Raw genomic sequence first — 13,528 nt, 5'->3', positions numbered from 1 at the left:
TTGCGGTGAATCCTGTTCTACATCGTACAGTAGGTGGCGGTATACCTGTAATATTACATTTAAAAACAAAGAAGAAGACACATGTGAGGCAAACATGGCGTTATAGGAGCAGTTGAGTTTTGTTGCCATGTGAAATTTGTTCGGTAATTTTATTATGTTTACTATGTAGCTTAATTATTATGCTGTATCCATATAGAACCGCTAGCAGTACGCATCGGTTGTAGCAACTGTAATGCACATCACGTTAACGTGTAACTCCTGGACTGCTGCTGGCTTGAAGACCACGTTGTGTTAAATATACAAGTTTATGCTTGACAGTCGCAGGGATTTTTTTTGTGTCATAACCAGTCTGCTACTTATTATTTCATGCTGTTGTAACATGATGGTTATTATGCTGCATTTTATACGATGATGCACTAAATCTTTGTTTTAATTCCTTGTGTTTTAGTTTCAACTGTTCAGGCATGGCAGACTTTACAACTCCACTCAAGAAGGAAGAACCTACACCTAAGAAGAAGAATCCTTCACCATCGTTCAAGAAGGCCAATCCTATCTACTGTATTGTGTGTCGCAGAAATTATTTAAAGCATGTAAGTGGTGCCGATTTTTAAGACCTTTTTGCTGTAATGAAGAACATTTTTCAACATGTCAACATCTTATGACTATAGGAAGGACACGACCATATGCACAGCATGCTGCATCACAGAGAGCTGGATGCAGTGACGGACAAGTGAGTAATGTTTGAAAAATCCTCATCCTTGGATGGTTCAGACATGTACAGTTGAACTCTAGTGTTTTAGTTTTCTTGCCATATTGGTGGTCTTTGCTGGGTATGACCTCTTTTAAGCATAAAAGTTTGTATTTTAACTTGTGATACAGGGCTGAAACCAGGAGTATATATTTTGAGGTATTTTGTGCCAGAAAATTCTGAAAACATGAGATTTATACTAACAACCTAAATAATAATAATTTGACAACATTAAAATTGAAATACTGAAGTTAAGATTTAACACTATAATTGGTGACATCAGACATTGCTTTGTGTCCTTCCTTGAACAGGAAGAAACTTCATATGTGCCAGGCTTGCAAGGTATGCTCAATGGATTTACAACAGTACGCCCAGCACATCTCAACTGCTCTACACAAAGCCAATTTCAAGAGGATGACGTCCAACAATGTAAAGCCACTCTCGGTGTGGAAAGTTCTTGACAAGGAGATCATACAAATGATCATGAAAAGAAACAAGACACTGAAGAAAGAGGAGTAAGTGTTTGATCTGTTACTGAGTCAAAATATGCTGTTTTGAAATACTAGGTTTGATTGACATCTCTTTCAAATGCAGGAGGAAGACAAAAGGAAAGACAAAAAAGAAACAGAAGCAGATGGCTGGGCAGAAGTGTGCAGGTTTTGAGGCCAAAGGAAAAAACACTGAGGCATCCAGTGGACAGAAGAGAGGCACATCCAACCCAATCCACGGCACTCACAAAGAAAGCAACAACGCTGTTTTCAAAAATATCGAAAACAAAGTGTCTGCACCGCAAAGACCGCCTTGGCCCGCCCATTCATATCCTCAGAATCCAAATTGGAGAGGACCGCATTGGTCACAATGGCCTGGGCATCACCCTCCCTTTCCGCACCAGTACAACCAACCACCTGTCAACAGGCAGTACACAGACCCATATCTTACGAGTTCTTGCAGGTTTACTGAACAACCCCCATGGCCTGGGGTTGGCCAGTACCACAACTATGCAACAGACTTCAGCAGGGATTACCCTGTGAGCAGTTTCCTCCCTGAGAGCAGATCTATTTGTGGTCAGGACCAAATTGTGAGTCAGGGATCATCTCAGCCACACTTTTCAGCTCAGCCTACTTCCACAAATCCATCTGTCAGCACAGCTCCTACAAGGGACGCTGATGTCAGTGGCATGCTGAAGCAGATCAGAAGAGCTCTAGGTGTGAGGGAGCCATGTAGAGCAGATCGAGAAGCTCGGAAGCAGGACAGTGAGGCTGGCAGCCATGTGACCGCTCGTAAACAACCTGGAGCTGAGATCAAGCAGCCAGCAAGCACCTCTGCTTCAGTAACTCCAGTAACATCTACACAAGCTAACTCTATCTCATATGCTAAACCAAAAAATATGGCTTTCAACAAGACTCAAGAACAGAGTGAGAACAGCTCGGTGACTGTAAATAGACTTTTAGGGGGCAAGGAAAAGAAATCTCAACCAGCCCCTGACAGCCAGACTTCTCTTAGCCAAAGTACAATCACGACTACATTCTGTGAACCCACAAACGGCAAGGGCAAGGTCCGAATTGCACACAATTCAGCCAAAGCTCTGCAACTGAAGAAGTCTAAACTTCAGCCAACCCTAAACAAGTTGCACAGCTTATCAGGGACCAGGAGTAAACAGAACCCGAGCAGGATGAGTGATGCAGGGAAAATGAAGAAGATCAAAAACACCCCCAGGTTTGCAACCAAGATGGTAAACCGTGTGCCAGACCAAGAACAGTCAACACAACCCGTAGTCGATGACCTGCCTCTATCCGAAGGTTTCCACTGGGAGTCCTTTTTAGATGGTCCATCAGGCTCACGCTGGGCTTTACAACCTCCACCCCAACACACAGCAGACACACGGTCAGTTTCTCTGACGCAAAAACCTTTGGAACAGCCTGACACAACACAAGAGGGTGGCAGCCAGACAGAAGCAAGACTCCCTGTGAAAGCGGAACCAAACTGGGACAATGAAAGTCGAGATTCAAGCGAGAACAATGGTGCCAGCAAGAGGAAAAACATGAGGACAGTGGGTATTGCTTTGTACTGTGGACAAAGCCAAACAGTTTAATTGATGGATTTAATTATTGTTTTTTCATTCTTGCAGGATCATAGTGTTCTTGACGAGGAACAAAGTGCAAAAAAGAAGAAAAAGTCAAACAATGGTAACTGTAATTCAGTTTCTGTGCTATTTTAATAGTAAGAATATCTCGTGTCAAATTTGACACATAAGATTATAGGTGTCAAATTTACCAGCTACCACAGTAACATAGTAAACCTAATTGATAAATCATTCATCACTATATGTATTTCATTCTCTTGTGAATATTTCCAAATGTTCTCCAGTCAGTCCCACAGACCAAGATCCAATGGACCAGCTGTTAGTGGTGTCTCTGCGTGAGGACCAGCTGAGCCACTCTTTAGTGGATATAGACAAGTCCTTGGTCCAGGCCCGCAACGCCCTGCAAGCTGCCTACACAGAGGTCCAAAGACTGCTTCTACTGAGACAGCAGGTGCCAGCACTAAAGCAGACAAAGTCCTGCAATGAATATTGACCTTTTTTTTCTCTTTTCCCATGTTGACATCACATGTATCTTGTGTTTGTTTTAGTTTATGACTGAGGTCAACACTTTGAGAGCCAAGCGGATTGAGATCCTGCAAGGAATACAGGGTAGAGTGGATTTACACTGTGTGTTCACACTGTTTTTGCATGATAAATACTCAACTCTCTGTTTCATTGCAGGAGGCTTTTCTGAAACATTGAATGTACCAGAGAAAGTAACCACCTCATCAGCAGTGGCTGCTGCCTCAAGTGCCTTCCCCACTTCTTCAAGCCAGCCATCGCCAGCCACAACCACAGCATCCTCTATTGCCGTACCTCATCCAGCTCCCATTGCCCGCCCCAATGTATCACTAAAGCAAGAAGTCTGCCATCAGACCAGTTACTCTGCAGCTCCTGCTAAAAAACCCCAAGTACAATGTTCCACATCACTGAATGCACATCCTGAATTATCTGCCCAGCTGCAGGAGCAAGAGATGAGGGAGGGGTTACAGGACAGTATGAGGACAGAGACACTGGCAAAACAGGCACAGCCAGATGAAAATGTGAAGGATGCAGGAGGAAATCCAAGCAAAGAGTCAGCAACTGACAATTCTGCGGCAGAAGGAGTAAAAAACACCTCTGCTGTAGACGATGAAGGTAATGAGAGCGATGTCTCTGTTGAAATGGTCAGTTATTCTGCCCAGGAGATCATAGATGTTGATGAATTAGACAATGAGGACTCACCTGCTACTACAGAGGTACCTCAGAACACTGAGACTGTGGAGTCCACCTCTTCAAGCACACAGACATGTCAGCAAACAGACACTGAAAGGTGAGTTTCATCCATGTCAGCATTGGCAGTCGAGATCTTTATTTTCAGATTGCATGTAAGCAAATATGAAATGTAACATCATTTCTTTCTTTTCAGAAAATTTAAGCCTTCTGCTACGCCATCAGAAGATGCCAACACTCCTGCAGGTGAGTGTTCCTTCAGTGTGTAATTTTTTGATGCTTTATTTGTCTTGTCTTGTTTTGCTTTGTTACTAGTCTGTCACCAATGTGTTTTGTGTTCCCTTTTTTCTGTATTGAAAATGTAAATAAATTGTTTTATTTACTTCTTTTTCAGCACCTGTTGAGGACGAGGAGCCGTCATTAGGAGCCTTCCTAAATCACACCGGGTCTGTTCATGGCCTCCAGGTTCATGATGGCAGACTGTACACATGTTCAGGGGATAACACAGTGCGGGCTTATAGTCTGCTGGTATGTTGCCACCAGTTCAAAATACACTCTTCTGTCAAACCCTTCTACATGGAGGTCAAATCTTCTTCCACTATGTTTCCATAGCAGTAAACCCAAACACTGGTTCTAGAGAGAAGCTCAGCTGCTGTAGCATTGAAAGGGAGAGGTTGATTTATGAATACGATGTTACCACTAGATGGCACTAAATTACACATACTAGACCTTTTGAAAATATGTGTTCATATTATATATATTCATTTTTTTTGTTCTAAATTACTGTGTACATTATTTTGCTGCAAAGTTAACTAATAATTTATATTTTTGTGTCTATATGTCCAGACCAGGGAGTGTCTAACAGTGTTTGAGGGTCACACAAATAAAGTCAACTGTCTGCTGGTGTCATCCTTCTCAAACATGCCAGCACGACTCTACACTGGATCCAGTGACCAGACTATCCGCTGTTTCAGCATAAAGGTATAAAACTTAACACCTGCCTAGACATACTTATGGGAAAAATCATCTTTATCTGTCCAAAAGGCTTTACTTAACATTGCTTTCTTAAAGTTCTTCTTTTTTTTTTTCCATCTGTAGACTAACAAGTGTTTGGAGCAGATCTCTTTACCAGACAGAGTGTTGTGTTTGCACATAGCCTGGAACATTCTGTATGCTGGCCTTGCCAATGGGTCAGTCAGTAGTTATGATTTAAAGGTGAGTGAAACTATTTAAATACAGCGGCAGTGATCATTTTTTCAGACCTCATTTTCAGTTTACTCCAGCCATGTTTTACTCTGTTGTTATAGACCCTGAAGCAGCTGGATGTGTTTGAGTGCCACAGCCCTCGAGGAGTGAGCTGTCTTGGTACAACTCAGGAGGGCGCACGTCGGTTGCTGCTGGTTGGATCCTATGACAGCACCATCAGTGTACGTGATGCCAAGAGCGGCCTGCTGCTGCGATCACTGGAGGGTCACACCAAGACGGTGCTCTGTATGAAGGTGAGAAAAAGTGGCTGTTGTAGAAATTATTACTTTTCATGTTAAGCATTATCTAAACCTCACCTTCTTGTTGTTTTCAGGTGGTGAATGATCTGGTCTTCAGTGGCTCCAGTGACACATCCGTACATGCTCACAACATCCACGTATGTGTTACCAGTATATTAAAACCTCAATTAACAAAACAAACTAATAGATTGTGTACTGTCTCTTTGTGTTTGGATTTGTTTCTGTTTAAATTCAATGCTTTCATTGTCACCATTATTGTTGTCTTCCATCCTTGATTGTAGACGGGCGAGTTGGTTCGTATCTACAAGGGTCACGGTCATGCAGTCACGTCAATTGTCATCTTGGGAAAAGTGATGGTGACAGCCTGTCTGGATAAACTGGTTCGAGTTTATGAGTTGCAGGTATTTATATATTTCATTTTATGTAATTCATCAAATTTTCTTAACACTTAAAAGAGGTTTTTGGAATCTAAGTCTTTTAAATGGACTGTTTATTTTTGTTGTTGATTTTTTTTTTTTTTTTTAGTCCCATGACCGCCTGCAAGTGTATGGAGGTCACAGTGATATGGTGATGTGCATGGCTGTACACAAGAGTGTAGTAAGTAAAACAAAACTCCTCCAGCATTTTTAGCAATCTTACAAGGCTGGTTTCATAGAGGTAAAAAATTAATAAATGCTTTAAATGTACATTTATTTGTTTGACACAGATCTACACAGGTTGTTATGATGGCACAGTTCAAGCTGTTAAACTCAACCTGATGAAAAACTACCGCTGCTGGGTAAGAACTTTTACTTCTTTTAAAGGGTGTATCTTTAAGATATTGAGTTATGAGGTTTTTGTATTTTGTTCATATATTCTCTCTTTACAGTGGCAAAATTGCTCCCTCATCTTCGGCGTGGAAGACCATCTTTTACAGCACCTTGTTAATGATCACAGCAATCTAAACCTCCACACTATGAAATGCCGCTGGAGAGGCTGTGACACCTTTTTTACCTCACAACAATCAGTTCGACAGGTAATTAATGCACACTAAGTCATGAGGTTTTTAGTGGTACAACACCACTCTATGGCTAAGAACAGCAAATTCACTTGTATGTAACTACTGTCTAGTTGCGAATTGACAGAGGACACTTAGCTCTGTGCTTCTGTGAGCGCAGGAAAAAAAATCCTCAGTCTATTTTTTGGCTTTCCTTGCAGGATGTGCCTGAACACATGCAGATCCACGTGCAGGACGACAGTAAACTGCAGCTGTGACTTGAGTGGAGTTCCATACAGTTAGGGCACATTCCTGTTTTGTTTCTGTAGATACAGAATTTCTTAAACTACTTAAACTTAAAAAAAAACCTACTACAACTTAAAAAAAACAATTGTTTGGCTAATAGAATGCTCGGATTTTGCTGTTTGCATTAAAGTATTACAAATAAAGTGGTATGTTGCTGTAGCTGCGTGCAAAGTTTCAAACATGCAGCATAAACTTGTCAGAAGAATGTTGAATCGGCTTATCCCTACTACTTATTACCACACAGACACATAGATCAACACATTTACCAACCGACCGTCAACATAACATAAGTTATTTTAAAGTAGACATTAAAGATAAGAGTATAATAACACATTCAAATGGATGCAGCAGCTTGTGATATTCTTTTTTATAATTCAACTCAACCACAGTGCATTTTTGAAATGGCGATGCACAATGCACTCAACACACACATCACCTGACTGTTGTCCCTGCTGTATATCTGATAACTGAAAAAAAAAATAGTTTAGTATTTGGTGATTCTGACATTGTTAATAGATACTGTATTAAAGTCATGCCTTAAATTTTGTATGTTGTACTGTACAATGGTTATTTTTTTTGTTCAACATCTACAGTATGTATGTGCAGCAATAAAGACAATTTGCAGTATTACAGGTGTTGACATCCTTTATTATTTAGTATCCATAGCAAGCAAAATGTTTATTGAAACAGTTGCACTAATTCGATTAGGCCACTTTATTAGCAGACTACACTCAGAGCTCAGTGCATCCTAAATTGAAAAAAATACATAATTAAGCCATCATATACATTCCAATTTAGTTTCTACAAAAATCAGTGTTATGCGATTTGGTAAATGTTATGTAGAGTTAACATGGTATAAAAATGAGTATATGTAGTGATTGTTTGCAGTATATGTTATTTGTGAAAATAATAACTAGAAAAAAGCAATTACTCAATCTGATTTTTTTTAATTTACTGACAATACAGATGAAGAATAGCAGGGTTTGGTTGTCTATTTATAATTTTAAACTAGAAAAGGGCATTTCCTGAAGATAATGCAAGTTTGATTGCTGCAGCTGAAGCATTGCTTTGACTGCTGATGTGAAGGATTGCTCTGAATTGCTGGAGAATCAGAGCTTTGTACGTCTTTGTGTGTCAACCTGTCACCATGGCAACAGCAGAGGAGACCTCAAAAACCACTCCAACATTGTGAGCCTGGCGTTCGGAATTAGAAAATTCTGGATACAAGTTTGATAGAGCAGCATCTAATGAGCGTTTTAAGACTGGAAATGGAGTCTGTAGCTTGAAATTTGTAGGAGGAGATACATTTGGCAGATGACACCGAAATTGCTTAATATTTGAAAAACTATAATTTTTTGAAAAAAACTTGAAATTGACCCGGGATTTCCTCTGTGAGATGAACATTGCTGAAGATACGCTGCGCCAAAAAAACTTACGGAAGAATAAAAAAGAAGAAGAAGAAAGGGAGTGAATAACAAGATTTGCCTAGCAACGACAACTAATTACTTAATAGTTTTAAATATTAAAATTATTATATACATATTAATATTTTAAATTAAATCAAGTTGTTAGGAAACATTACTGTAGATTGTTTTGTGATGTTTCTTAGTTTTTCGGCTTTAATTTGTTCGTTTTTAAATCCCTTATGATCTTGAGGAGGTGTGGTTTCCTTTAACTTTTCAAATCGCAGTAACCAATAGCTAGTCTGAGTCTTTGCGCGCGCAGCTCTACCTGGGCCAATCAGCGGCGACGCTTGCTCTGCATGTGCTATATAAACCCACGACCCGGCTTTGAGCTACTATATTCATTTTTACTACTACTTCTTTGCTGTTCGGAGAAGACTTTAGAAAAAGCTACAATGGCAAGAACCAAGCAGACCGCTCGTAAGTCCACCGGTGGGAAAGCTCCCAGGAAGCAGCTGGCTACCAAAGCTGCCCGTAAGAGCGCCCCAGCTACCGGCGGAGTGAAGAAGCCCCATCGTTACAGGCCCGGTACCGTTGCTCTGAGAGAGATTCGTCGCTACCAGAAATCCACCGAGTTGCTGATCCGTAAGCTGCCCTTCCAGCGCCTGGTTAGAGAAATTGCTCAGGACTTCAAGACTGATCTTCGCTTCCAGAGCTCTGCGGTCATGGCTCTGCAGGAGGCGAGTGAGGCTTATCTGGTCGGGTTGTTTGAGGACACCAATCTGTGCGCCATTCACGCCAAGAGAGTCACCATCATGCCCAAAGACATCCAGCTGGCCCGCCGCATTCGTGGAGAGAGAGCTTAAACTGATCTGAGACCCACCTAAACAAAACGGCTCTTTTAAGAGCCACACATCTTCACATAAAGAGAACATGTCCTTAAACACGTTCATGCTAAAAACACTGTATTAAACAACACGTCTCATTGTTACTGAGCACTGAAAAAACTTCATAGTCAGTTATTCTGTTCCTGGATAAGCAGTATGTTGTGTTTGTCTGAAACAAAGCCCAGTTCACCCTGCAAAACTAAAGAATTTGCCTGAGGCTCAATATGCTGAAGGCAGAAGTTATTGTTACAGGACATCTTTCCTGCCTCATGCCATAAGACAACACCTCATCTCTGCCAGAGATAATACAGACTGACTGCTGTAATGGACAGATTTTGCACAAGGTTTAGGTTTTTAACTTTCAAACTGCACTGTTCTGGTCCTGCAATTTGGAATAAAGGTCTATCTTGTCTAGACTTATATTTATACCTGCATAACCAATTGCACATTGTTTCTGCAGTGTTTTTGCAACTGTTTATTTTTTCATTATGCTGTAAATGCTTATACTTATACTAAATGCTTATATGTTTATATTGTTTAATTCTTACTGTTAGAGGTATATTTTTAGTATGCTTGAGTGCCTGTATTTTACTGCCGCAATCATGAAAAGACCCAGCTTGGGATAAACAAAGTATTTCTTTTCTATTCTATTTTTCAGTTTATTTGGTCGTCTTAGATCCCGTTTAAAAAAATTAATAGCTGATGGTCTAAATATTTTACATTTAGACTGCAATTTGATTACATTGATTGTAACATAAATAACTGAATTCACACATGTATTTAAAATATAATGATCCAGTGTTTGTGCTGAGACATTTTTGAAGTTTGGGGACTACTAATAAATGTATGAAATTTGTCATAAGGATAACTGATGAAGCTGCTTGGATGAGCAGCAAAACATCTTCAAGTAAATTCTTTTGAATGTAGCTAAATGACCTGGATGACTGAGAATATTCAACATAATGAAGATAATAAAAATTGTAACATCCCGCCTTGACGGGACGCGGGAAAATGTTTAAAATTTGAATTCCGGAAGTGGTTGTTGGCGGAAATGTTGCCCACGAGACACTATTATGGAGGCGTGTCATCACGTGGTCTGTGATTGGACGGTTGTGTTAACGCTTATTGTAGCCAATGAACGCGCTCGTCGTTGTTATATGAAGCCAGCGCACGCTGTTAGAAACCATCTCTTTTCTGTTGTGTTTGAAAGAAGAACAATACTCTGAAGATGTCTGGACGTGGAAAGACCGGCGGCAAGGCTAGAGCTAAGGCCAAGACCCGCTCCTCTCGTGCTGGGCTTCAGTTCCCTGTCGGCCGTGTTCACAGGCTCTTGAGGAAGGGAAACTATGCTGAGCGAGTTGGTGCCGGCGCTCCGGTCTATTTGGCCGCAGTGCTGGAGTACCTGACCGCTGAGATCTTGGAGCTGGCTGGCAACGCTGCCCGCGACAACAAGAAGACCAGAATCATCCCCCGTCATCTGCAGCTGGCTGTCCGTAACGACGAGGAGCTCAACAAGCTGCTCGGTGGCGTGACCATTGCGCAGGGTGGTGTGCTGCCCAACATCCAGGCTGTCCTCCTGCCCAAGAAGACTGAGAAGCCCGCAAAGAAGTAAAATGTGAAGTCGGCTTCCAACAAAACGGCTCTTTTAAGAGCCACCCACAGTCTGATTAAGAGCAAAACTTTCCTACCAAGTTACTCTCTATCACTATCATGTAAACTGTGTGTGGGTCATTCCACCATCAAAAGTACAGTATGAGCTATAATCACTGATCTTAAATCAATGAATCAATCAATATAGTCTGTTCTTAACAGCTCACATTTGGATTCTAGTTGTAGACGACATGAAAGCTCTTAATATTCAAATAGGGGGCGTTAGCACTAAGTTCATGATGGGGGTGGGCGATACTGAAAATGTCAGTGATCCGATACCAAGTACAGGGCCAGTATCGCCGATACCGATACTTTTACTTTGAAATTTCATGATCATAAATTCTTTTTTGCCTTTAAATATAATAAATATTAATATATAGTATAGTGTATATAGTAATAAATAGTAGGTGAAACAGCATACCTAAGATAATTTTATAAAAGTCTAACTAACCTAACTAACCTAAATATGTAGCCTAAATATGAAGAATAAAGCATAATTATACTAATCATATTGAATTACATATCATTATATAAACTTATATAATTACATTATTTGATATATTTTGGAATTTGAGAATTTTAGCTTTAGTTTTAGTTTTTTAGTTTACTTCAGCTGGTGATATGATGACTGTTCAGTCATTCTGCTAAATCTAAACTTTCACTTTTTTAAATCATCTACCTGCAGTTTTATGCAGTAAAGCCTTTGTCAGTGATCACAGTCTCTGGTTCGTGTTTGGGGATCTGCCTCTTCCTCCTCCCTCAGTTTACTCTGCAGCTCGAGGTCTTTGGGCTCTGCTGCTTTATGTTTGTGTAAATTAATTGAGTCGCCACAGTGGCAGACGCTTTCCTGCACACCTCACAAGTAGCGGTTTCTTCTTCTACGTCTGTCGCTGTGAAATAACTCCACACAGCGCCCCTCTTCCTCTCTGCCATCTCCAGGACGCTAGCTGCACTGCTCCGGCAGAGTGGAGGAGGGGGAGGGGCGGAGTGCGCCTGCGCACTGAGCAGAGTGAGAGAGGAGCGCTGTCTGCACCGCGAGTAATACGAATGAAGTTCGATCTCACCATGCTAGTATCGAGTAAATACTGATCCTAACTTTGGTATCGATACTATCAACATTTAGATCGATTCGCCCACCCCTAGTTCATGAATATGTTTTTATGTTCTCACAATTATTCCGATGACCTGGTTGTTGATCTTCATGAAGATGTAACTAGTTTGGTATAGCTACTGAAAATATTAAATTGGAATGGGATTCAGAAGACTAATATTTAATGTGTATAGTTGTTAGTTTAAGGTTTAAGGTTTGTGGTTGTGGAGTTGGTTTAGGTGGACACAATAATAGTAAATTATTTTTGTATAAAATGTGATTAAAACTACACAGCAACAGTCAAGATATCCGTTCACACTCTATGTAGGAGGATCCACAGAGTTCGCTCCGCCCGGCCAAATTCGCGCCCATGGTCCCATAAATAGGAGAGTGCGCGGCTCGACGCTTCATTCGACTTCGACCGAAGAAGATCTCAAGATGAGCGGCAGAGGCAAAGGAGGCAAGGGACTCGGGAAAGGAGGCGCCAAGCGTCACCGCAAGGTTCTCCGCGATAACATCCAGGGAATCACCAAACCCGCTATCCGCCGTCTGGCTCGCCGCGGTGGTGTGAAGCGTATCTCTGGGCTGATCTACGAGGAGACCCGCGGTGTGCTGAAGGTCTTCCTGGAGAACGTCATCCGCGATGCCGTCACCTACACCGAGCACGCCAAGAGGAAGACCGTCACCGCCATGGACGTGGTGTACGCCCTGAAGAGGCAGGGCCGCACCCTGTACGGCTTCGGCGGCTAAACGGATCCTGACCAACTCCTACTGAAACCCCAACGGCTCTTCTAAGAGCCACCCACCTCAGCCCAAGAGCTCTGTCCTGAAACTAACGATACAGCTGAAATATGTCAATATAAATCGATCATCATGTCACTATAATTGGCAATACGATGAAAGCTCAATAGTAAAATAAAGTGACAACTCTCACTATAATTCTATATTATTCTTCTATTATATTATGATACCAGCATCTTTTAGTGCTAATCTTGCTATGTCGGTGTTGTAGTGCGACTGGAGGGATTAATTCTATTCTATTCTCCCCCAGACATAAGTCCCATTCAGATCAACAGAGTATATTAAATAAATAAATAAAATGTACACTTTGTGTAGCATTTTAGTGTGATATAATGTGCATGTTTTAAATCCAAATATAGTGTAATACAAAGTACTAATTACACATTAGCTTTTTTTGCTTATTTTATTTATTCTTTCTATGCTTAAAATAAGTTCATTTTCTTTTATCTTAAGTTTAGTTGTGTACTATTGTGAAGTTTGCAGATGACACAGCCATGGTGGGGTGTATCAGGGATGATGGAGAGGATGAGTACAGGAATGTAGTGAGCGACTTTCTCACCCGGAGTCAGATGAACCATCTCCAGCTTAACACCTCAAAAACTAAGGAGCTGGTCATTGACTTCAGGAAGTCCAGCCCACAACCACGTCCAGTGACCATCAGGGACAACGAGGTGGAAATTGTAGGCAACTACAAGTACTTCCGGTTGTGGCTGGACAACAAGCTGGACTGGACATGCTGTACAGATCACCTGTACAAGAAGGGCCAGAGCCGTCTGTACTTCCTGTGAAGACTGGGAGCCTTCAACATCTGCAGGAAACTCTTGTGGATGTTCTACCACTCTGTGGTGGCCAGTACACTTTTTATGC

The 13,528-nt window shown here is 41.3% G+C and overlaps 4 protein-coding genes across 5 annotated transcripts; all 4 read left to right on the top strand.

Moving 5' to 3' along the window:
* The first annotated feature begins 72 nt into the window (after positions 1 to 72).
* znf106b (zinc finger protein 106b) lies at positions 73 to 6,891 on the top strand. Of its 2 annotated transcripts, none has more exons than XM_028397162.1 (20): positions 73 to 143; positions 449 to 590; positions 669 to 730; positions 1,060 to 1,263; positions 1,343 to 2,798; positions 2,877 to 2,934; positions 3,116 to 3,282; positions 3,380 to 3,440; positions 3,513 to 4,143; positions 4,240 to 4,289; positions 4,438 to 4,571; positions 4,890 to 5,024; positions 5,142 to 5,258; positions 5,351 to 5,542; positions 5,623 to 5,685; positions 5,830 to 5,949; positions 6,074 to 6,145; positions 6,255 to 6,326; positions 6,417 to 6,563; positions 6,746 to 6,891. In XM_028397162.1, the coding sequence occupies exons 2-20, from the start codon at positions 465 to 467 to the stop codon at positions 6,800 to 6,802; spliced, it is 3,924 nt and encodes a 1,307-aa protein (XP_028252963.1). In that variant the 5' UTR covers positions 73 to 143; positions 449 to 464; the 3' UTR covers positions 6,803 to 6,891. The 2 variants fall into 2 exon arrangements, with proteins under 2 accessions (XP_028252963.1, XP_028252964.1); XM_028397163.1 differs by having other exon boundaries at positions 75 to 111.
* Positions 6,892 to 8,659: 1,768 nt separating this feature from the next.
* On the top strand, positions 8,660 to 9,297 carry LOC114428789 (histone H3). Its single transcript, XM_028397493.1, has one exon. It carries the CDS (start codon positions 8,689 to 8,691, stop codon positions 9,097 to 9,099), a length of 411 nt encoding a protein of 136 aa, XP_028253294.1. The 5' UTR covers positions 8,660 to 8,688; the 3' UTR covers positions 9,100 to 9,297.
* Positions 9,298 to 10,327: 1,030 nt separating this feature from the next.
* Positions 10,328 to 11,126, top strand: LOC114428976 (histone H2A-like). Its single transcript, XM_028397791.1, has one exon. It carries the CDS (start codon positions 10,349 to 10,351, stop codon positions 10,730 to 10,732), a length of 384 nt encoding a protein of 127 aa, XP_028253592.1. The 5' UTR covers positions 10,328 to 10,348; the 3' UTR covers positions 10,733 to 11,126.
* A 634-nt stretch (positions 11,127 to 11,760) lies between these two features.
* Positions 11,761 to 12,799, top strand: LOC114428977 (histone H4). Its single transcript, XM_028397792.1, has one exon. The coding sequence runs from the start codon at positions 12,299 to 12,301 to the stop codon at positions 12,608 to 12,610; it is 312 nt and encodes a 103-aa protein (XP_028253593.1). The 5' UTR covers positions 11,761 to 12,298; the 3' UTR covers positions 12,611 to 12,799.
* The last annotated feature ends 729 nt before the right edge of the window (positions 12,800 to 13,528 follow it).

Source organism: Parambassis ranga, chromosome 24, assembly GCF_900634625.1.
Source record: "Parambassis ranga chromosome 24, fParRan2.1, whole genome shotgun sequence".
Lineage (NCBI taxonomy): Eukaryota > Metazoa > Chordata > Actinopteri > Ambassidae > Parambassis > Parambassis ranga.
Note: the sequence above shows the minus strand (reverse complement) of the source record. Positions and strands in the feature narration are given on the sequence as shown.

What these genes read in the sequence shown, in the direction of transcription:
- LOC114428976 (XM_028397791.1), top strand. Translation starts at nt 10,349, where the DNA reads ATGTCTGGACGTGGAAAGACCGGCGGCAAGGCTAGAGCTAAGGCCAAG.
- znf106b (XM_028397162.1), top strand. Translation starts at nt 465, where the DNA reads ATGGCAGACTTTACAACTCCACTCAAGAAGGAAGAACCTACACCTAAG. An exon ending in GATCCTGCAAGGAATACAGG is followed by an intron (nt 3,441 to 3,512) that starts GTAGAGTGGATT and finishes GTTTCATTGCAG; the next exon opens with GAGGCTTTTCTGAAACATTG. An exon ending in TGCGGGCTTATAGTCTGCTG is followed by an intron (nt 4,572 to 4,889) that starts GTATGTTGCCAC and finishes CTATATGTCCAG; the next exon opens with ACCAGGGAGTGTCTAACAGT.
- LOC114428977 (XM_028397792.1), top strand. Translation starts at nt 12,299, where the DNA reads ATGAGCGGCAGAGGCAAAGGAGGCAAGGGACTCGGGAAAGGAGGCGCC.
- LOC114428789 (XM_028397493.1), top strand. Translation starts at nt 8,689, where the DNA reads ATGGCAAGAACCAAGCAGACCGCTCGTAAGTCCACCGGTGGGAAAGCT.